The 21,440-nt window shown below is 42.4% G+C and overlaps 1 protein-coding gene across 1 annotated transcript; it reads right to left on the minus strand.

The window, feature by feature from the left end:
- Positions 1-57: 57 nt before the first annotated feature.
- LOC136447332 (probable cytochrome P450 CYP44) lies at positions 58-18,149 on the minus strand. Its single transcript, XM_066446150.1, has 11 exons — positions 17,967-18,149; positions 6,974-7,172; positions 5,472-5,703; positions 4,752-4,951; positions 4,193-4,397; positions 3,394-3,556; positions 2,474-2,640; positions 2,232-2,310; positions 1,759-1,915; positions 1,214-1,257; positions 58-912 (listed from the first exon to the last, which is right to left on the minus strand). Exons 1-11 carry the CDS (start codon positions 18,147-18,149, stop codon positions 805-807), a joined length of 1,737 nt encoding a protein of 578 aa, XP_066302247.1. The 3' UTR covers positions 58-804.
- Positions 18,150-21,440: the final 3,291 nt, after the last annotated feature.

Consider the following 21,440-nt stretch of genomic DNA (forward strand, 5'->3'; position numbering starts at 1 on the left):
TAATATTGCATTTTAATACAAACATACAAACAAAAGAAATACAGTTAAACAACAAAAGAGTGAAAATATTTTTTTTTAAATCACCACGGATGAATTAATAATTTGATACAAATTGATTGTCGTCGGAAAAAAAGCAACTTGGTCAAAGCATAACGATTTCAATTGAACACAAAGGTACAACTTGATGAATGAATGATACCCAAAATATCTACCTTACTTTGCAACTGCTTACTTAGACGTTGCCAAACCTCTTCTGAAAGTTACGTTAGACATTTTTGACTTGATGCCCAAATGCCGAAGAATGATTTTGTATGTATCAAAATTGATCAACTAACTTGGATATGTGCCACAATCATGGTAAATCTAGCAGAAGGGTTGTAGAATACGTTGCTTTCTTGCAAACCAATGTTTCCACCTAACCTACCACATGTTAAAACGTTCATATATATATATATATATATATAGTTAACATTTCTCTCTAGACAGCATTTGTTTTTCAATAGTAGGAATGTGTATATAAGATTACAATATTAAACTTAAAGTTTGGTCCTAACTTCATCTGATAATAAAGAGTTATCTAAATGTTTCAGGCATTCTTTTTCTAACTCAATCTTGGGTAAATATTAGACAGCTAGCTACCTATAGCAGACTTAACTGATTTTTTTTTTCTCAAATAAAACACGGTGCAAAATACAAAACTGTTAATAGCATATGTTGCATCCGTCAAAGATCATCTTCTTTTAGGACAGTGCTCGTGGCACAATCCTTGAAACTGCAGAAGTCGTTGTTGTTTTTTTCACCGCTTTACTGTCTCTCCCGGAAGATGAACGTATCTCTATCTGGTGCGTTGAAAATTTTATAAATCTGCTTCATGTCTTCTCCGTCCCAACCAACGTGAAACTTTTGGATGATCTGGAAGGAGAAAATTTGATTAAAAGGAGTAGGCAATGTCACTCTACGACACAACGGTTTTCACTGCTGAAGTAATTTTCTTTCCATATGCATATTTGGCCTAGAAATTCAATGTTCCAGCCTCGAGCCAAATGTTCAATCACACTAGCTGTTCGTTGTCTTTACCCTGTACCAGAGAACGGGCTTTAATTCTCGTTCCTTTGAACTATATTTCTTCATTAGATGTCGGCATTCGCCACACTAGATAAGCCATACTTACTGTACGTTTCGCCAACTTTATATGGTTCTAGTTTAAACTTACCCTGATAAGACCAAGAAATACTTCTTGTTCTGCAAAGCGCCGACCTGGAAATGCAAAAATTAAGGAATGTCAACATTGAAACAGACCTTAAGATTTACTAAGATTGTGTATGTTCCATAGGAAGTCGCTTCACTGGAACTCCTTATGATTTTCTCAGAGCATCCTATAATTTCAATCAGAAGACCTCTGTGTCAAACCCGGAATCAGTGACTTATCAACGTTGCAATTACGCCTGCCTTTTTTTATGGGTTTCATCATCTTTAAGAATAGAGATGAATGAAACTTGTACCCTGGGTATACCATCCTCTGTAGTAACCACTGACGCAATCTTTTCGCTTGCTTACGACGGTAAAGAAAAGATGAGCAAGCGGTTACTACGGAGGAGGGTACCCAGGCTATGAAACTTAATATGTGTTACCTAATTACATATTTTGTTTTTCTTCCATTGTCAATGTCATTCGGTACTTCAGTCCATCACTAAAACACGTATACTGAAATACATCTACCATTGTTTTGACCTTTGTTCTTCGCATACAGAAACCTACCGATGCACATTCTTGCTCCATAGCCAAAAGGCAGGAGGGCAAATGCCTGGACGTTTGTTGATTCATTCCGGAGCCATCTCTCCGGTTTGTATGTATCCGGTTCCGGATAATACTCCGGCAGTGTACCGATGACGTTATTCGCCATAATCACCTGCGTCTAAAAAAATCACAACGTAAGATAAGCCATTTCCGAATTTCCGACTATCAACATTTTACTTAGAAGTATCCATGTCTGTTTACAAGCCATCATTTTATATGCTGAGTGAAGTGCTCGTCACTTGCACCAGTTTTGCAGGCAAATTAAACAAACAAATCTAAGGTATCTAAACGAATATGGAATTATGTCTAGAATCTCGTGGAAAACACATGAATTCACCATCTTTTGCAAATACACCTACATTTGCACAATTCCCTGACTATATCATAGACTGTACTTATCTTCATTAATAAGGATATGAAAATCAAAATCATACTTTAGCAGGTACACGATAGCCTGCCAGCACAGCGTCTCGAGTCAGGGTCCTTGCGTTGAAGAAGGCAGTTGGGTAAAGCCTACAGTCACAGAAACAAATTACCGAAAAGACAGTGATAATCACATTAATTATATAAGTTTATGCATATAGATATGATAAGACAAACAAACAGACGGAAAACAACATCTCCGTTTTCACGGTGGTCATCAGTATCAATATCAGGTATAAAGGTGTGTTAGGACCTGAATGTCTCCTTAACCCCAGCACGAAGGTAGGGCATATTGTTCAACACCCTGTCGTCTATGGGCTGTCCTGGTGGAACTACCTCCATGATCTCCTCGTACAGTTTCTGTTGAGCACCGGGATTTTTCGCCAGGCAGTACAGATTAAAGGCCAGGGTGTCCGCTGTCTACATTGAGGAAATACATGTAAAATACTATGTGAAAAACAGCAAATCAGACCCCTCACTCTTCGTAGTTAAAACAGCAGGCTGATTATTTTTGGTAAATGATTATAATTTCATGAAAACGACTAGTGTGACTTAGCGAGGGACAAATATCAGCGTATACCCATCACGTGGCTAATCGAACTTCATTTATCGGAGACAGGGCGGTACTGGTACAAACTTTAAATAAAATAACTAGATAAGAGTCAAACTTACATTGATATGCAAATTCCGTTCTAGTTCTTTCTTTTCTGACGTTATTCCATTGTTTATCTATGTTACATTATGTTATATTTATGTTTTATTCATTTTGTTATTTGAAATCAGTTGTAATAACTTAGTATTTCTAAGCATTTAGTTAAGTTTACTTTGTATTACTATTCAATCACAGTTTGTGTTATTTTTGTTATCTTATGTATCTAAGTTTAAATGTGGGGATTTTCCCCCAGGGCACATTGAAAAAACGCCATCACAGGCGATATGTTACCCCTGGTTAAATAAAAATAAACAAACAAACTTCCCGACACCTGTGACCCACTACTGATTCCCTCCTCTGTAAGGTCACCGAATAATTTGAGTCAGTAATCATGAAGATTACGACAGCTATACATGTGGGTGTGTATAAGGGGCGATGATATTGTAATTTGCTTGTATCAATTCAGAAGCTTGCTCATCAAAGATTCTTTGGCTATTTCATCAGCTTTGATAATACCTCACCGAATCAACGGCACCACTTAACAACTCAATTGCCATCATGACCACCTCGTCCAACGTCATGTCTTTCTGGGACAGGAGGCTGGCCAGAAAATCTGTCTCCTCGGGTGGCTCTTCCATTTTGCGGAGTTCCGCCAGCTTTTCTCTGATCATCTTTTCTGCAACACTGGCGTGAGACGAAAATAAGCAAATTTCATAGTAACTTTTGATAGATACAAATGCCTGTGTCACACAGTCGACGAGCTTCAGCCGTATTTGTTGATCGACTGAAGTTCGATGAATCTCAAATTCGCCCGATTGTCGAGACTGTAATGCCGATCTGTTTTTAGCCTGAAAATCTACCGTATCACATTGAACAGGGCTCATTTACCGTCTAATAATCGCGTGATGACCGAAAGAACACCGGGCGTATTATTGACGAAAATGTGATTTAGAGCTCGCAGACTCGTGCGATCGAATTTCTTGCTGTGTGACAGAGGCATTAGATGAATTCTTAGCATTTCACGTATTTCATACCACGCATATGCAACATTCAAGACCAAGAATACCCCGATAGTCAATGAAATTTTATTGTAAAATAAATCATAAAAAAATAACTAGATAAGAGTCAAACCAAGTAGGCCAGTTTTAACTCAACGGTGTCAGCAATCTAGGATAATTTTGCTATTTACCTATTTAGGTTCTGAATAAAACAGGCATAGAAACATGCATATGGGAAATGAAAAAGAATGGAAGAAAAAGGTGTAGTGCAAGTGGGTTCCAAGTGTAAGCTTTTATGGTGCCAAAGTAACATATGGCATACCCATTCATCGTGTCCATAGCTCGCACAAACTTCTTCCATGTCGGTGTGCTGATATACTTGTACAAGGGAAGTGACATCTCGAGCTTGGCGAAATATAAGAAGAACTCGGGGACCGCCGAGATCATCCGCTGGGCGTCAGAGTCTTCAGCGAGTTGGTCCAGGGTCAGGCAACCCAAGCGTTTTCCCAGGACGACCAGACTCAAAGCTGAAAATAAAACACTGTCAGACTTCAAGAGACTCAACCCTGTTACTTTCTAAAGGACTACAAACAACCTAATTTGCATAATTTCATCACAGATTGTTTTCAAGGTCAGCCATATGATTCCTAATATCAATGTTTATAGGCCGGGTTAAAGTGATGCAGGGTCCCGGCCGTGCCCAAAAATAGACTGGCAACCGCAGGGTGTCCCACGCGGACATGTAGGGGTCACGCCCGAAAGTGCCAACCCAGCGGGGCCCCTTTTTCCAATTGGGACTAATATTAAATACAGCGCACACAAACACAACTTTTGTCTAAGATATAGCCTTGTGGGGAATGTAACAAAAACTAAGCACTCACATTCAAGCCCCCATGTATGCAGTAAGTTCATAAAGTTGTTCACTTGGCCACCGCTGTCGCCCTTCCGTACCACCGTCTGTATCAGCGCGGCCAGGTCCCGGGACACCTCATCCTGCAGAGGGGCGTACACACCTACGGACTTCGGTCGCATCATGCCCTTGTTGACGGAACTTCGGACGCGGTACCACTCTTCTCCCATCCTGCAGACATGGCAGAAATCAGAGAACAGTATTTACATACGGAGAACGTGTATCATTCTCCACCAGGCCTTTCTACGGGCCTCGCTCCGGAAGCTTCGCCAAAAATACTGACCATACAGTAATACTCTTCCCTCTTACGATAGCCATATATAAATCGTTATATGTTTCATTATATGCTCTGTATAAACAACGCAGGCAAGAGGATTTGGCATAGAGCTTCCATGCCATATGGTCAAACCTGTACAAACGACCACCTCTACATAAGGACCACTATAGATCATGGTGGGAAGTATAGATAATTTTTGCCTATCAAGAATCCTGTCTATAGTGACCACCTGTTCACATAGACCAGATTATATCGGCCCCTGCCCTGAGTGGTCTTCTTAGCTATACAATTTGTTTGTAGATTTGACCATATTTAACCACAAAGACAGGGAAGGGAAGCAAGATATCTAAACTACTTATTCAGGCTTATAACATGTAACGTTACATGCGATATTTTGGGGCGATAAGTCCTTACAGATTGCCCAGGCCGTGGGGCTTCTTTCTCATTTGGCGGTAAGTGGCGAGGGAGTTTACTGGGGGACGCTCCGGGAGCCGCCCGTCACTTCGGAACACCGTCGCGATGTCCTTCGGGTCACAGACGAACACCATCTCTTGGCCTCGGCCCAACTTTTCCCGGTAGATCTTTCCGTACGTCTTGTACCTTTCGATTGTGGAATCGCCCAGTTTGGTGTGTAATGGGAAACGCCCTGTAACATATATATTACAAAATTTTATAATAGCCAGGAATATCTTCACCAGATTGGCAAATCACTGAATAAAAAGACTCTTACACAACTAAGTGTTTTATTCAACAGACGTCTCGGTGACCGTCTGTCACCTTCCCCAGGGCAAGTCTGACTTGTTCATTTTGCACAGCAGCTATAGGTGTGGCTGCTTAAAGACGCAGTCCCAAAAGTAAAGTATTTTCATATACAGAGATAGCTGATGCGGTGTTTACAATACGGTCCCAAACGTAAAGCAGTGTTTTATATCTATAAATGTTGTCAAGAAACAATAACACTGCAATAATTATCATCTTTAGAATGCGGTCCCAAACGTGACTGAGTCTACCCCCCCCCCCCCCCATCAGGGTTCATGACTGGAGTAGATTTCCTTCAGTTTTACTTTATTCCCTTTCTCATGCTTACGTCAAACTTTTCTCATGCTTACGCAAATATGTGGCAAATCTATTTTCCATGAACCAATAAAAGACCAATTTCCTATTCCTGCTAGAAGCATAGAGTTTGAGATTATACCTGTTGGGGCGAGAATCTTTCCCGAAAATCTTTCCTCCCTGCATCTGCTTGAAGATTACGAAAGCATGCGTACGATGACATTTGAAATAGTATGTACTCTCCAAACAGAGGTATGGTATGGCCGGGGGAAAACCGGGCTTATGATAGGGTCACAATCTTTCTCACCAACCTCTGCTTGGAGAGTATGAAATATGTTCCAGGCATTTTCTGTCAACCGTGATGACTGGTACTATTGGCTGAAATCACTCTACCTTGTAATTTCTAATCGGCCGTTTGATCATCAAACAAAAACAGCTTAATACCGAGATATCAACTCATGTTAAGAGCACATTTGGTTCATTAACAAATTAGAACCCTGCTAAGTTAAACACCGCCAGTGAACTATACTGTTGTTTATGTGTTGCAACTACAGCAGGGCAGAGGGCACAGTGTCGAATTACCCATATGATGTACACCATGCGTGACGCTTGCAGGTAACTATCATTGACTTTCTGGAGTTTACTGCTCTTCAAAAGTGCAAATTTATTCCAATGCTTTGCATAGACAAGAGACAAGACCAAGGGTCATACTTACACGGTTCTTTCTTGCTCAGGAGAACTGATTTTTGCATATAATTGCACCTCCACACACCGTATGTGACTGAAAATTGACGACAGCTTTGTCGTAACTGTACGAAGACTTATACCCCTCCGATACAGTTTGTAGATAGTGTTGTACGTACCAAACGGGCTGTAGTCCAACGCTGTGCCGATGAAAGGGAGCCCCTTCGGGCCGGGAATCTCCTCAAACGGCCGGACTGCCTCCTCTGGGGCGGCCTGTTCAGCTGGTGGCGGCCCCCCGGCCGTTCTGGCGCAGTCGGCAAAACCTCCACAGACCCGGGAGCCTTTGTGACAGTACGTCGGGGACAGCTGCCCTCCTACCTGCGATCTTCAGTATCTGGGACATAGTGCGACGCTCAGTCTTACAGCACAGGAAGTTGGTTACTGTTGTGGAATATACTGCAACACTTTTGAAATACGTTGTTTCGTCCCGAAGGCGGTGACGAGTCAGAGCTCAGGCTGTGACAAAGGGAAGCCTTTCTTTTCACTTGACCCGAACTTGCCCTCAGGCGGAATAGCATTACGTGACACAGTCACACTCCACTACATGTGCAAAACAAGGAACAAAAACAGGCTTCAAAATACACTTAGCAGTATTTCAATGTCCCAAAATTCCCTCCCACTGGACAGATTAACATGCCTAGTTGCCGTTTTTGGAAAATACGCTGCATTCCATTACATGACATAGTAACTGAGAAAAAGAGGAATGTTGATAGATATCAAATATGCAAATGAAGAACTAATTTGCATAATCAATGACAAGATACTATAATTCCATAGTGGTAAATGATGCGGTTTTCATTCTTGCGCTCATGTGGTGAGCTTTTCTACGACAAAATAGGGGGCAAATGGACTGTATTAATATCACCTTATTTTTAACTTAAAGAATCTGTTCAAAGTATTAGACATGAAAGAAAGATGGCCGATAGATGGGATGTATAAGGTAATGGTAATGGAAAATTCACTTTAGCCAAATAAACGGACGTCAAACTCACGCAAGTTTATACATTACGTCAAATGTTTTATCATGGCTAAAAGACAATAGAAATCATTGTTAAAAAAATATGTAGTTGTGCATCTTCATACTAGCTCAGTACAGGGGAGTGATATTATGATTATCCCCTTTTGGACCAGTGGCTGTGCATGACGAATAGCTTTTAGACCAATGACTGTGCCACGAAAAATAGTATTCAAGTTTGCCCAGATTTACAAATCCAGATCTTGGAAACAATGATGGATTGAAAGAGCAACTTCGTAGTGAACTTTGAACATTGAGCAAGCAATGTGTAGTGAGTGAGCAAGCGTTATGACCTTTGCCCTCTCAACCCATAAGCACCCGGAAGAGGGTTACGGCTTCATTTACTTTGTCCCGAGTATGCTAATGAGTATTTGCCCCGAGTATGCTTAACGTTATGCAAATGTCAGTCCCTTTATAAGAAATAGATAACGCTCCATGCTAAAGAAAGAAGCAGAAACAACAATGAAAATAAAGAAGAAATGAGTATATAGCACAATAGAGGAGAGCACAGGAGAAAGCAGGAGAATATAGGAGAAAGCAGGAGAATATAGCAAAAAGCAGGAGAATATAGCAAAAAGCAGGAGAATATAGGAGAAAGCAGGAGAATGTAGAGAAAGCAGGAGAATGTAGGAGAAACCAGGAGGATGTAGAAGAAAGCAGGAGAATGTAGGAGAAAGCAGGAGAATAGAGCAGAAAGCAGGAGAATATAGCAGAAAGCAGGAGAATATAGCAGAAAGCAGGAGAATGTAGAAGTAAGCAGGAGAATGTAGGAGAAAGCAGGAGAATATAACAGAAAGCAGGAGAATGTAGCAGAAAGCAGGAGAATGTAGGAGAAAGCAGGAGAATGTAGGAGAAAGCGGGAGAATATAGGAGAAAGCAGGAGAAAGTAGGAGAAAGCAGAAGAATGTAGGAGAAACCAGGAGAATGTAGGAGAACGCAGGAGAGCGCAGGAGAATGTAGGAGAAAGCAGGAGAATGTAGGAGAAAGCAGGAGAATATAGCAGAAAGCAGGAGAATATAGGAGAAAGCAGGAGAATGTAGGAGAAAGCAGGAGAATGAAGGAGAAACCAGGAGAATGTAGGAGAACGCAAAAGAGCGCAGGAGAATGTAGGAGAAAGCGGGAGAATATAGGTTAAAGCAGGAGAATGTAGAAGAAAGCAGGAGAATGCGGTAGAAAGCAGGAGAATATAGGATAAAGCGGGAGAACATAGGAGAAAGCAGGAGAATGTAAAAGAAACCAGGAGAATATAGGAGAAAGCAGGAGAATGTAGGAGAAAGCAGGAGAATGTAGCAGAAAGCAGGAGAATATAGCAGAAAGCAGGAGAATATAAGAGAAACCAGGAGAATGTAGGAGAAAGCAGGAGAATTTAGGAGAAACCAGGAGAATATAGCAGAAAGCAGGAGAATATAGCAGAAAGCAGGAGAATATAGGAGAAAGCAGAAGAATGTAGGAGAAAGCAGGAGAATGTAGGAGAAAGCAGGAGAATATAGGAGAACGCAGGAGAATATAGGAGAAAGCAGGAGAAGCAGGAGAATGTAGGAGAATGTAGGAGAACGCAGGAGAGCGCAGGAGAATGTAGGAGAAAGCAGGAGAATGTAGGAGAAAGCAGGAGAATATAGCAGAAAGCAGGAGAATATAGGAGAAAGCAGAAGAATGTAGGAGAAAGCAGGAGAAAGCAGGAGAATGTAGGAGAAACCAGGAGAATGTAGGAGAACGCAGAAGAGCGCAGGAGAATGTAGGAGAAAGCGGGAGAATATAGGAGAAAGCAGGAGAATGTAGGAGAAAGCAGGAGAATGCGGTAGAAAGCAGGAGAATATAGGATAAAGCGGGAGAACATAGGAGAAAGCAGGAGAATGTAGAAGAAACCCGGAGAATATAGGAGAAAGCAGGAGAATGTAGGAGAAAGCAGGAAAATGTAGCAGAAAGCAGGAGAATATAGCAGAAAGCAGGAGAATATAGCAGAAAGCAGGAGAATGTAGGAGAAAGCAGGAGAATGTAGGAGAAAACAGGAGAATATAGCAGAAAGCAGGAGAATATAGCAGAAAGCAGGAGAATATAGGAGAAAGCAGAAGAATGTAGGAGAAAGCAGGAGAATGTAGGGAACGCAGGAGAATATAGCAGAAAGGAGGAGAATGTAGGAGAAAGCAGGAGAATGTAAGAGAAAGCAGGAGAATATAGCAGAAAGCAGGAGAATGTATCAGAAAGCAGGAGAATGTAGGAGAAAGCAGGAGAATATAGCAGAAAGCAGGAGAATATAGCAGAAAGCAGGAGAAAGTAGGAGAAAGCAGGAGAATGTAGGAGAAACCAGGAGAATGTAGGAGAACGCAGGAGAGCGCAGGAGAATGTAGGAGAAAGCAGGAGAATGTAGGAGAAAGCAGGAGAATATAGCAGAAAGCAGGAGAATATAGGATAAAGCGGGAGAACATAGGAGAAACCAGGAGAATGTAGGAGAAACCAGGAGAATATAGCAGAAAGCAGGAGAATATAGGAGAAAGCAGGAGAAAGTAAGAGAAAGCAGGAGAATGTAGGAAAACCCAGGAGAATGTAGGAGAACGCAGGAGAGCGCAGGAGAATGTGGTAGAAAGCAGGAGAATATAGGAGAAAGCATGAGAATGTAGGAGAAAGCAGGAGAATGCGGGAGAAAGCAGGAGAATATAGGATAAAGCGGGAGAATATAGGAGAAACCAGGAGAATATAGGAGAAAGCAGAAGAATGTAGGAGAAACCAGGAGAATATAGCAGAAACCAGGAGAATGTAGGAGAAACCAGGAGAATATAGGAGAAACCAGGAGAATGTAGGAGAAACCAGGAGAATATAGGAGAAAGCAGGAGAATGTAGGAGAAAGCAGGAGAATGTAGCAGAAAGCAGGAGAATATAGCAGAAAGCAGGAGAATATAGGAGAAAGCAGGAGAATGTAGGAGAAAGCAGGAGAATGAAGAAGAAAGCAGGAGAATATAGGATAAAGCGGGAGAACATAGGAGAAACCAGGAGAATGTCGGAGAAACCAGGAGAATATAGGAGAAAGCAGGAGAATGTAGGAGAAAGCAGGAGAATGAAGGAGAAACCAGGAGAATATAGCAGAAAGCAGAAGAATGTAGGAGTACCTATGTGAAAATGAATCCGCCCGGGACGGTCCGGACCGGTTCGGAAGCAGTCCAGACCGCACACCCACGCCCACCCAGTCCGGGCCGTAAGCCTCCCAGTTCGGACGCCCACGCGGTGAACCATCATTAGGTGGTTCGGCGCGTTAGGTAGTTCAGGACCGCCCGGACGTTTTGGGCACCGTAAACACTTAGAAAATAATTGGCGGCGCCTGGCCAATTTTTTCTAAGTCCCTAAATGAGATCTAGCCGTGCGGCAGCGCCCCCTTCCGTACGCAAAGCGCAGCGATAAGAACAACAAGAGGTCAAGTCGGCAGGTTGCTACAAGTAGCCGAGATCGCTGTGTAGAACACCGTGACTCGCAGAAAATTATTTCAGTGCTGCGGGCAACTGTTTCAAGATATCGCTCAAGACCTTCGTTCTCCACATTTTGTCGAGATATTTCATGTCTTCCAAACGTGACCGATCTACTCTGGATACCGTTACGTGCAACCCAACAGAGCGACAAGCTGAGAGCGGGCGAACATAAACATCAACTGGCACTCAATCACCCTGTGGCAATTCCCCGCGGGATCTGCTAATCGAAAACATCTCTCTATCCTAAATCAACTAAATAGCAGAGTAGGGTAGGGTAGGTTAGGGTAGAAAAAAAGAAACTGACCCGTCTTCTACGTATAACCGACTTTATCTTTAAAATGCTTTTCAATTTCCCGCTTTGGAGCTGTTTTGAGTTGCCGTTTGAAGAATCTGCTACGCCGCGATCACGTCCTGCAATCAGTGGAACCGCTGTGACAAGGCGCCAGGCAAGCCCCGCCCCGTTGTTATCACATTATTTGTCACGCCAAAGTTCACTTTCCGGATAAAACCGACTGCAAATTAGGTAGAAATTGCTGTCGATTTGTCACTGAGTCTGTGCCGAGGTTTAGCAAAGAGGCGAGCATATTTTATCTCTCCGTTCAACCTCCTTGGTTCAACCGACGGGAGCCAAAAGACCACGTCAACCCGCTGAAACACACGCAGTGCCTGTCAGTGTCAGTTACGTTCTCTGCGATCTGCCCCACAGCACAACAAAATAAAACGAATGTTGCGTGTGCAGAATGACGAGAGGGTCCAGAATTGCAAAATATATTCACGGCGGTCGGTTGCAGGCCCAATCAAAAGGAAGAAGTTGTTCCTCCCCGTTTATAATCCCCCGCGGTCTGCAAGCCAGGGAGGAGCGCCGCGCCTTTGATCAGGAATTTCGCCGCGGGCTTTCATCGGCTTCTCAAGTATGCAAATGAGCCAAGACATGACGTAGCAAGCTCCGATTTCCCCCGAGCACAAGTCGGCCTGGACCGATGTGCCTCAGATTTCCGACAATTCCCATATTTAGAAAACTCGACTGGGTTAGGTAGACGTCATCCTCGGCTGGAATGACGTCCTGTAGATATTTGTTCCTCTACTTACAATAGATGACTTAGATTCCTTCACTGTACGGTTGACAAACTTGAGTTTACGGCTACCTTTGTTTCAGTTTTCTAACGATAGGAATATAGATATGTATACAATGTAGTTTCATGTAGTTATAAGAAAATTATGAAACTCTTCTCAGCTATTAAAATTTATTGTTTTTTTGTGTAGTCCTTTAGGTCCTACTGCACTGAGACGTTTTATCTGGTCACTATCGAAATGCTGAGAGAAGGTAGAATACAGTCATTAATGTAAAATATTTTGTTCGGCGATGTGGTTTATTTGTATTTCACGTTCTATCAGAAAGCCAGAAAAAAACGTAGCTAGAACGGCTATTTCATTTCTTGTATATAATCTAATAAACGTCACGGCCGTGTCTTACTTGTACACTTGAACGGTAACGGCTGTTACTAAATTTGGCCACCTTAGCGAACAAGAACTGGAGCGATATGACTTGATCTGTTGAACGATCTGAGTAGCTGACTTCACCAACCAACTGAAACATTTTCGGAACTACGTTGTTGCGTTTTAGGCCGTTTTCTTTATTCATGTCCTCCCGACAGCCGCTATTAGGGGGTGCAATACCCCCATGGCTAAGGTTTCTTCCAAGCCACCAACCGATGTTGTGCATTTTTTTTAAATCATCCTGTCATTAAGACTGAGGGTAGAATTTTGAGAACGAACCATATGTACGAGGCAAATTTTCTTACCGTCTACTTAATCGCCCTAGCTATTTTCTTTCGCTTCATTTATATCGTTTTAAAATCATCCTCCGTCACTGATATCGGAGTCACTCCACACTAACCTGATCTGGCCTTCTTGTCCACACGAAGCCGACATCGCCGGGCCGTGATCGATGACAGGGAGAACACCCCCAAATGAGTGTCTTTGACACTTGGGTGTTCATTGAGATGTCCATATCCGCTACACGCGTCCCTGAAAGGAGAATCCTGTGCTCTCTCCTATTGATCGACTTACCATTCTAAGGTCCAAGGGTGTCAGGTTACCGGGGCTCTTGCGCGCGTGATCTTGTGGAGTCTGAGGCTACTATAAACATCTTAAACAAGATCATAACAGTTTCTTTAGTATTGCAAATATTGCAAAATTTTCTTAGAGTATTTATTCCATTCGTAATTTTCAGAGCTACACAAAGTCAGGATCAAAGCAATGGCCAGATGGATTAAGTGAAACCTATGTCCTTGGTAAAACCAAAGTTCTTGTACATCCAAAACTCCTTTCGATTGATCGAATTGTCCGGAATGGTGTTTTCCAGTAAGGACATTTGGATCGTATATACCAAACACAAACCATGATGGTGTCAGCTGTATGTGTCTTCAAACATTTTACTTCATTATTCAAGGAGTTCATTGCAAATCCTAAGGCTGCGTATTTGACTGTAAAGGCACCGAGAGTACACGCGTACACAAACATGCTAAGATATTAGGCGACAACATAGCCGGTGATTTTTCATCAAACAATTTATAGAGGAAAATGGAAATATCATTCATCTCCATGACTTAGAATTCATGGAATGATAGTAAATGTCTAAATGAATAGCTAGTCTTTCAAGTTCTGAGCGGAAATGAACGTCCCAGCAACTTCACGACACTCGACAGTTTCCCGTACATACGAGCAAGTTTTTCCTGTTTACTACTGCACGGGCGCGCTGTTTGTTCCGCAATGCCATACGGCTTGGCACGGACTTCTCAAAAACCTTATCAAAGTCAGAAAAATGAATTAAGACCTTCACTGAACATTTTTTCATACTCGGGGCTTAAGTAGTCAGATCAAAACTAAAAAATGTTGAAAGTAGATAGATACGAAATAAACAATCATTAGATACATTGAAAATAGTCGGCAAAGGCAAAAGGTTATGAATTCAAAATGAAGCAAACTAGCCGCATGCCCTCAGCATCAAATATCTAACTGAGAGTACTGCAGTTAGATCTAGGCGTCTGACCAGGACACCGAAAACTGATTTATTTGACATTACGCCCGGGCGCAGTGGCCGGCAGGGTGATGGCGATCTCAGGTCACGCCACGGTGCTCCCCGAACCGTCCGGACTGCTAGTTCGGGACCGGCAATTATTCTAATTTTCGGCGGGTGTGAAGCAGGAGAGACTGGCCTGTCTCCCCTGAGGAAACCGTGTGGAATTCCAGCACTTGCACTAACTGCATTGCGCGTGCGTCGCGGTCTTTTCAATTCAAAACTGTATCTTGTAAACCGTTTCGTGCTGTCCTGTTTGATTTTCGCTGCGTTTTTAGCTTTGCACTGAGGCTAACAGTACTGAGGCTAACAGTATCATGGATAAGACGTGTCATAGGAGAGTTTGTACCCCGTCATTGTGGCTCAGGATACGTCAAGGTGATATTAGGAGATGAAAACAGTCTGGAAACACAAAGGTTTGTGTGGAATGTTGTGACGCCGTCCCACCCATCTTGCCGAAGGTCCAGTGAACTACCAAGATCCCCTCCTGTTGGATAAACATGGTAAGAAACTCTGTTTTTATTGTGAAAGAGTCCTACCGAGTATGAGATGATAGTTGGATGTCTTCAACTTGGATATGAAACAAAATCACAGTTTCCTGGATATTGTAGAATTTACATTTTGGCCTACTTCGGGGAAGGGGACACGAGGGGGGGGGGGGGGTTGTGTTATGCAGATGTTTTGGCGCCCATAAGTTTCGTCAAGGAGTTATTGGTTTCGTGAAGAGACGATGATTGCTTCTTGCATCGAACAGAAAGATTATGTTCGTTAACGTTGGCCAAGGAAATCTAATTGTGTTGGGTGTGCCGATGCCAGAAATACAACCTCAATAGGAAGAAAAAAAATCGTCAATCGAAGAGAACGTTGCTCTTCCATGATAAAGTTTTTTCTGTCCCTTTTCGAGTGTTTGATTTCGAATACAATCATTAAAAAATCAACGGTACCTTCCGTGGTCAAAACTGATTATTTTCAATAACCTGACATTACACCAAATTATGCAGTTTCTTGCCAAATCACCGCCGATCTATAGTCGGTAGACCGTCTTGACCCCTGATGTGAAGTCATATTTTCATGACTTGGGGCTCTCCTTCTTATCACCAAGCAGATGTATGTTTCGGCACGTTTTTGTACGTCCTTGAACATGTGGCACATTTCATGGTCAGCAATCGCCCTCGAGATTCCGTTCGTTGCTGAAAATAGTAGAATCATTATGATTCCATAAGGACATACTCGCCGAGAAAATACGTTTTAAGATACTGTACAAGAAATATATTTACTTATGTGTAAAATCGACCATCTGTGCTTGCGTATACTAAATGATTGAGTAAAAGAAAGCTGAAACGATGTCCTTACTGTGACCCTTACACTTGGCCTGGTATTGGAATGAATGATTTACAGATTATTACAGACCACATAAATGTAAATGCAACCGAAAACATATTGCAGGCAATGTTACCTCACCCCTGCAATTATATTGTAACGACGCAACTCTATTATGATCGTACAAAACATATCCATATACACCAAAGAACAGATAGTTTTAGATGCACAAGGAAGTTTACGAATCTATATTCTTCTTAGTTCCTTTTGACTTTTCGGTACATAGAACAAAGCATGAACCAAATCAATTTTTGTCCACGCTTTATACAATTCAAATGAACCACTGAGCAAACATAAACGTTCCGTTACATTTTTTAAAAAAACAGATTACAGTTACAGAGTTATGAGATACTAGTAAATCGCATAACTTCCTCCACCCCGTAAAATGAAATTTCGCCCCAACAACAATGGTTGTTTGATTCCCGCAACATGTCCAAAACCATTTGTATGTTCATCTATGCCGTAACCTATTTCACGAGATATTCGTTAACTTCGTACTTTAACTGACATAGAAATCTGACGCCACCGGAGGTCTACAACATGTCTTCCCATAGGGATTCTTTTTTAGCAGATTTTTACACCCTCTTTGTCCTGCTGTAAAAACTATAGTAGAAATTCAGTAATTCTAGCACGCTCTTGTCAGCTCAAAGGTGGCGGACTTTTGAGATTTATTGCGCATTCTCCCATCCCCTCCAGAAACCAAAGTGCGACATGTTGATCCCCAACCTACCGTAAACAGTCTGCCTGTCTCGTTGGGAAGTGACTTGCGGTAACGACAGTGTCAGGTCACTTCCACTGAAAAGGGACTCGGCTGCCCCCGATATCGGGGTTGGGAGGGAAACTTTTTGCCTGAATGGCGGGTTGACGATCGCATGTGTGGTATGACACGGCCGCAGTATGCCGACAACGAAGATTAGCCATTCATCAGTCTGTCTATCTTTTTGGATCGTGTCATGAGAGCACCCGGGTCACTCTTGTCAATAGTCGCCAGAGCGTAAAATTCCCTGTACATGTGTATATTCAAGTGGTACATTAACCTCCTTGGTATATGGAAACGCAACTACACAAAGCACAAAGACAGTATGACCCCCAGTGGTGATGTGGTTGTCGGTAACGCAACACAGCGTCGAGTGACAGTGATGGACAGCCGCGCGCCTTTGATATTCAAAAGTGGGCCCGCGCGCGCTGGGCGTGGCCACATGCTCGCGAATTATGTACATCTCATGGTTTGATTTTCTTGTTTTCCCCGGAATTTCTACAACTTGCTTGTGGGGAAATGGCGGGAGTCACATCAAGAAAGTACTAGTAGTATGAGGACATTATTCTCAGTAATAGTCCTGGCAATGTATGTGCAAACTGTGACAAAAAATAACACATGTGGAACGTGATAAATAAACAATAACGTAACTTACTTGTATGTGGAGCGGACTAGTTGGCGGCTGCCCCAAAGGACCGGGAGACTTCAATCAACCAGGGAGAGTTTAATTCATACATAGGGGACAGCACACATCAAAGTTTATGTTACTTTAGATCTCCTGGAGTTATCTTTTATGATACTTGATTTACAGATACAGTATAACAATTTAAACACGATTCTTTTATACGATGAAGAGCAATACGTGTCATCAATAAAATATTTGCCGTTTCTATATGGATTCGCCTTCTTGTGGGGTCAATGAACTCTCGCCGCCGCTGGGATTACGTGCCAATGTCGGCATTAATAATGTTCGCTTGCTCTTTTCCGTCGGTCTGTTAGGAGATATGAAGAGGTTGCTAAATTCAACAATGTTTAATTTGCTGGATGATGAACTTATTGTAAATCTATATATTAGTCTTTCCCCCAAATGCACAAAGCAACCACAATTACGTTTAAAAAATGTCAACAAAAATCCAGCGATTTTTTTGGGCTACATTAGCTTGTGCTGGCGATCAAATGCTTCATTGGGTTTCGCAAATCATGTCACTTCAAGCCCTCCTTGATAGTTGATCTATAGCCGCCGCAAAGAGATCTGTATTCAGATTCTTTCAATTTTGCAACGGCCGTCCGGCGGTTCAGACGGTCCGAACTCTGTAGACAGCGATCTCGACCTCATAACAGCTCCAATTTACGCATTCCACGGGCGTTCGGGGGCGTTCCGTTACCATAAAAATGGGTGGTTCGCGGTAGTCCGCAGACGTACGAACCGGCTCCCCGCGGCGTTCTGCGCGTCCTCAGACGGGTCGGGGTGATTTGTTGCTATGGGAACCGCCAGTTCGGGGGTCCCGCGACGCCGGTTCGGAGGTCCCGCGACGCCGGTCCGGGCGGAGCCGAACCGGTTCGAACCACCCGCCGCTGGCAGCGCTACCGAACCGGTCCGAACCATGCCGTTCCGGACGTAGTCCGAACTAGTTCGGACCGCCAATCTGAACCACTTCAGGCCGTCCGAACCCGTTTGGACGGTTCAAGAACGTACGCCCCGCCCGACCGACCCGTCCCTCTCCCGAACTCTTAGGCGTTCGAACTGCCCGTCCGAACCGGTACGGACTGGTCCCGTACGGGCAAATTTTTACATAGGTAAGCAGGAGAATATAGCATAAAGATGGAGAATATAGCAGAAAGCAGGAGAATGTAGGAGAAAGCAGGAAAATATAGGAGAAAGCAGGAGAATATAGGAGAAAGCAGGAGAATGTAGGAGAAAGCAGGAGAATGTAGGAGAAAGCAGGAGAATGTAGGAGAAAGCAGGAGAATGTAGCAGAAAGCAGGAGAATATAACAGAAAGCAGGAGAGTATAGGAGAAACCAGGAGAATATTGGAGAAAGCAGGAGAATGTAGCAGAAAGCAGGAGAATGTAGCAGAAAGCAGGAGAATATAGCAGAAAGCAGGGGAATATAGGAGAAAGCAGAAGAATGTAGGAGTAAGCAGGAGAATATAGCAGAAAAAGGAGAATATAGCAGAAAGCAGGAGAATGTAGGAGAAAGCAGGAGAATGTAGGAGAAAGCAGGAGAATATAGGAGAAAGCAGGAGAATATAGGAGAAAGCAGGAGCATGTTGGAGAAAGCAGGAGAATATAGGAGTAAGCAGGAGAATAGAGGATTACAGAAAACAGTAGAACATAGGAGAAAGTTGGAGAATGCAGGAGAATGTAGGAGAATATAGCAGAAAGCGGGAGATTGTAGAAGAAATAGGGAGAATACAGCAGAATATAGGAGAAGCTTAAGGTAGGACAGAGCAGTAGAACACAAGAGAAAGCGGGAGATTGTAGAAGAAAGCGGGAGAATATAGCAGAATATAGGATAAGTAGAACAGCCTGAGGAGTAGAACACCCTGAGGAGAAAGCGGGAGATTTTAGTAGAAAGCGGAAGAATATAGGAGAAAGCAGTAGAGTACAGGATAAAGTGGGAGATTGTAGAAGAAAGCAGGAGAATGTCGAGGTAAGCAGAACATGCAGAATATAGGAGAGCGAGGGAGAAAGCGGAAGAATATAGAGGAAAGTAGGAGAATATAGGAGAACGGTCAAACTCGGAGAATATAGAAGAAAACGGGACGATATAGGAGAAAGCTTTACAGCAGAAAGCAGGAGTATATAGGAGAAAACTGGGGAATATTAGATATCTAATGTTATAATTTTCTATTCCCTTTTTTTTTTATTGTCTATGCAGAAAGAGAAACTTTAGAAATATGAAGTCATTATTTGCGGAAGGTTAGAAAGTTTTTATTGTCAAAGTGTTTCCTCTGAACATTCAAACAAAAAGACTATCATGGAATGACATTTCAAAATGTTATATACATTTCACACATCTACAAAGTGTTCAAAAAAAGACACTGACACATGTTTTCAAGTTAGTAGATACTCAAACATTTAGAACAAAAACGTTCTGCTATCATGGAATGACATCTCAATATGTAATACATTGCACACACTTTGAATTTCCGTCGGCTGCGTTCCTCGGATACATGTCGGTGAGAATTTGTCTCTCCGATAGGTGACCGTCCAAATATCTTTCATCTTTTCATATTTCATAGTGAAACCTCTGCTTGGAGAATACACTGCTAGTACTTTCAGCACAAATGTGCAATAAAGGTCCTTCATTCAAGTCTATCTACTGTATATGCGGGGCGTATCATTAGAAAATGATACTCATCTTCAACGCTATATTGACATCGTCTCCGGTTGAACTTAGGCCTGTGTATCGAACGTTATCAATTTCCAAACGATGTGAACTGATTCTTATTTACTACATAATTACGATATACTCGTTATAGAAATATATGTCTGATTCAGTTGTGAGTGTTATGCATCTTGAACAGAGATATGAATAGCTCTACTAATTAAAGGATGAAATATTCAAAGCCATCAACTAACTATGATAGTATTTGAAAACGCTTTCGAATATTAGTAGTCTAAAAAGTTTTAAAAGACGAAGGAAGCAGGTATGTTAGACCAAGGAGGTTAATTTTAACCTCCTTGGTTAGACCGAGGATGGTTAGACAAAGATAACGCACAGCTCGAATGAACACGAAATTGTGACTTGTTTTGCATGGTGGCAGCACTTGTCACGCCGCAAAACCTTTGCTTGCGTTTTTGGCGCCTTGCGGCTAATATAACACAGAAACATTTCAGTGGTAAATACATCCGTAACCTACAGGTTAGCATGGAAGTTTAGTACCGGCCCAAAAGTTACCGCAGACAAACCATAGTTCGTGTGACCCAAGTTTCTATTCAGATATCTAACTTAAAAGTTCCCTGCAAGACCAACTTGGTCCATTTGGAACATACGGTTTTATTTTATAAATCTAACGTTACTACAAGTTGTCCCCAGTATGTGTGAAATGGCTCGTTTGCTAATCAAAATTTGGTGGTCGCAGGAGGGATCGGCGACAGTTTGTTTTGACAAATCGGTTTACAACTAGCCGAAAGAACACAAAACTCCTCCGTGGCACTGACATGAGAAGGAATTTAACAAAACAGACGGACACATGACATGGGAGGGCATGTTCTTATATCAAGGGTGTTTTATGTATAAAACCTCCTTAGTTATATCGACCGTATTAGGAATTCAAGTCGCCAATTTTCAATTTTACGTGTGACCCATATGTGAGTGAAGTGTTCTTCAGAAAGTTTTTCAGAACGAAAAATATCAATTATCGTTTTGTGCAAGCTGGACATATGGGTCACCCGCGCGGTGTAATATGGCTCTGCGTGTGTCCGGCCGCGACACTGTAATCAGTCAATTTTTGTGTTGCTATTATTGTCAACTACGTGTTAGGTTTTAATGAACTGAAGACAAAGAGGTGCGAAACTTGGATGAACTCAGTCAGTAACAAAGAAAGTAGCATGAAATAAACAGAGATTTTGTGATATGCCAACTCAAAGGCTTCCACGGGAGCCACAAAGTCAAAAGAACCAAGGAGGTTTTATATATTAAAAAACTCCTTGCTAGCATTCTCCAAGCAGAGGTTTCGGTCGAGTAGGGCGGGAGTGTCCGGGAATCACGGAGAGAGACGTAAAAACATCCCGGACACTCCTACCCGACTCTATCGAAACCTCTGCTTGGAGAATACACTGCTAGTACCTTGGGCACAAATGTGCAATAAAGGTCTTTCATTCAAGTCTATCTACAGTAAATGCGGGGCGTATTATTAGAAAATGATAGATTAGAACTCCAGTCAGTGA

Source organism: Branchiostoma lanceolatum, chromosome 1, assembly GCF_035083965.1.
Source record: "Branchiostoma lanceolatum isolate klBraLanc5 chromosome 1, klBraLanc5.hap2, whole genome shotgun sequence".
NCBI classification, from domain to species: domain Eukaryota; kingdom Metazoa; phylum Chordata; class Leptocardii; order Amphioxiformes; family Branchiostomatidae; genus Branchiostoma; species Branchiostoma lanceolatum.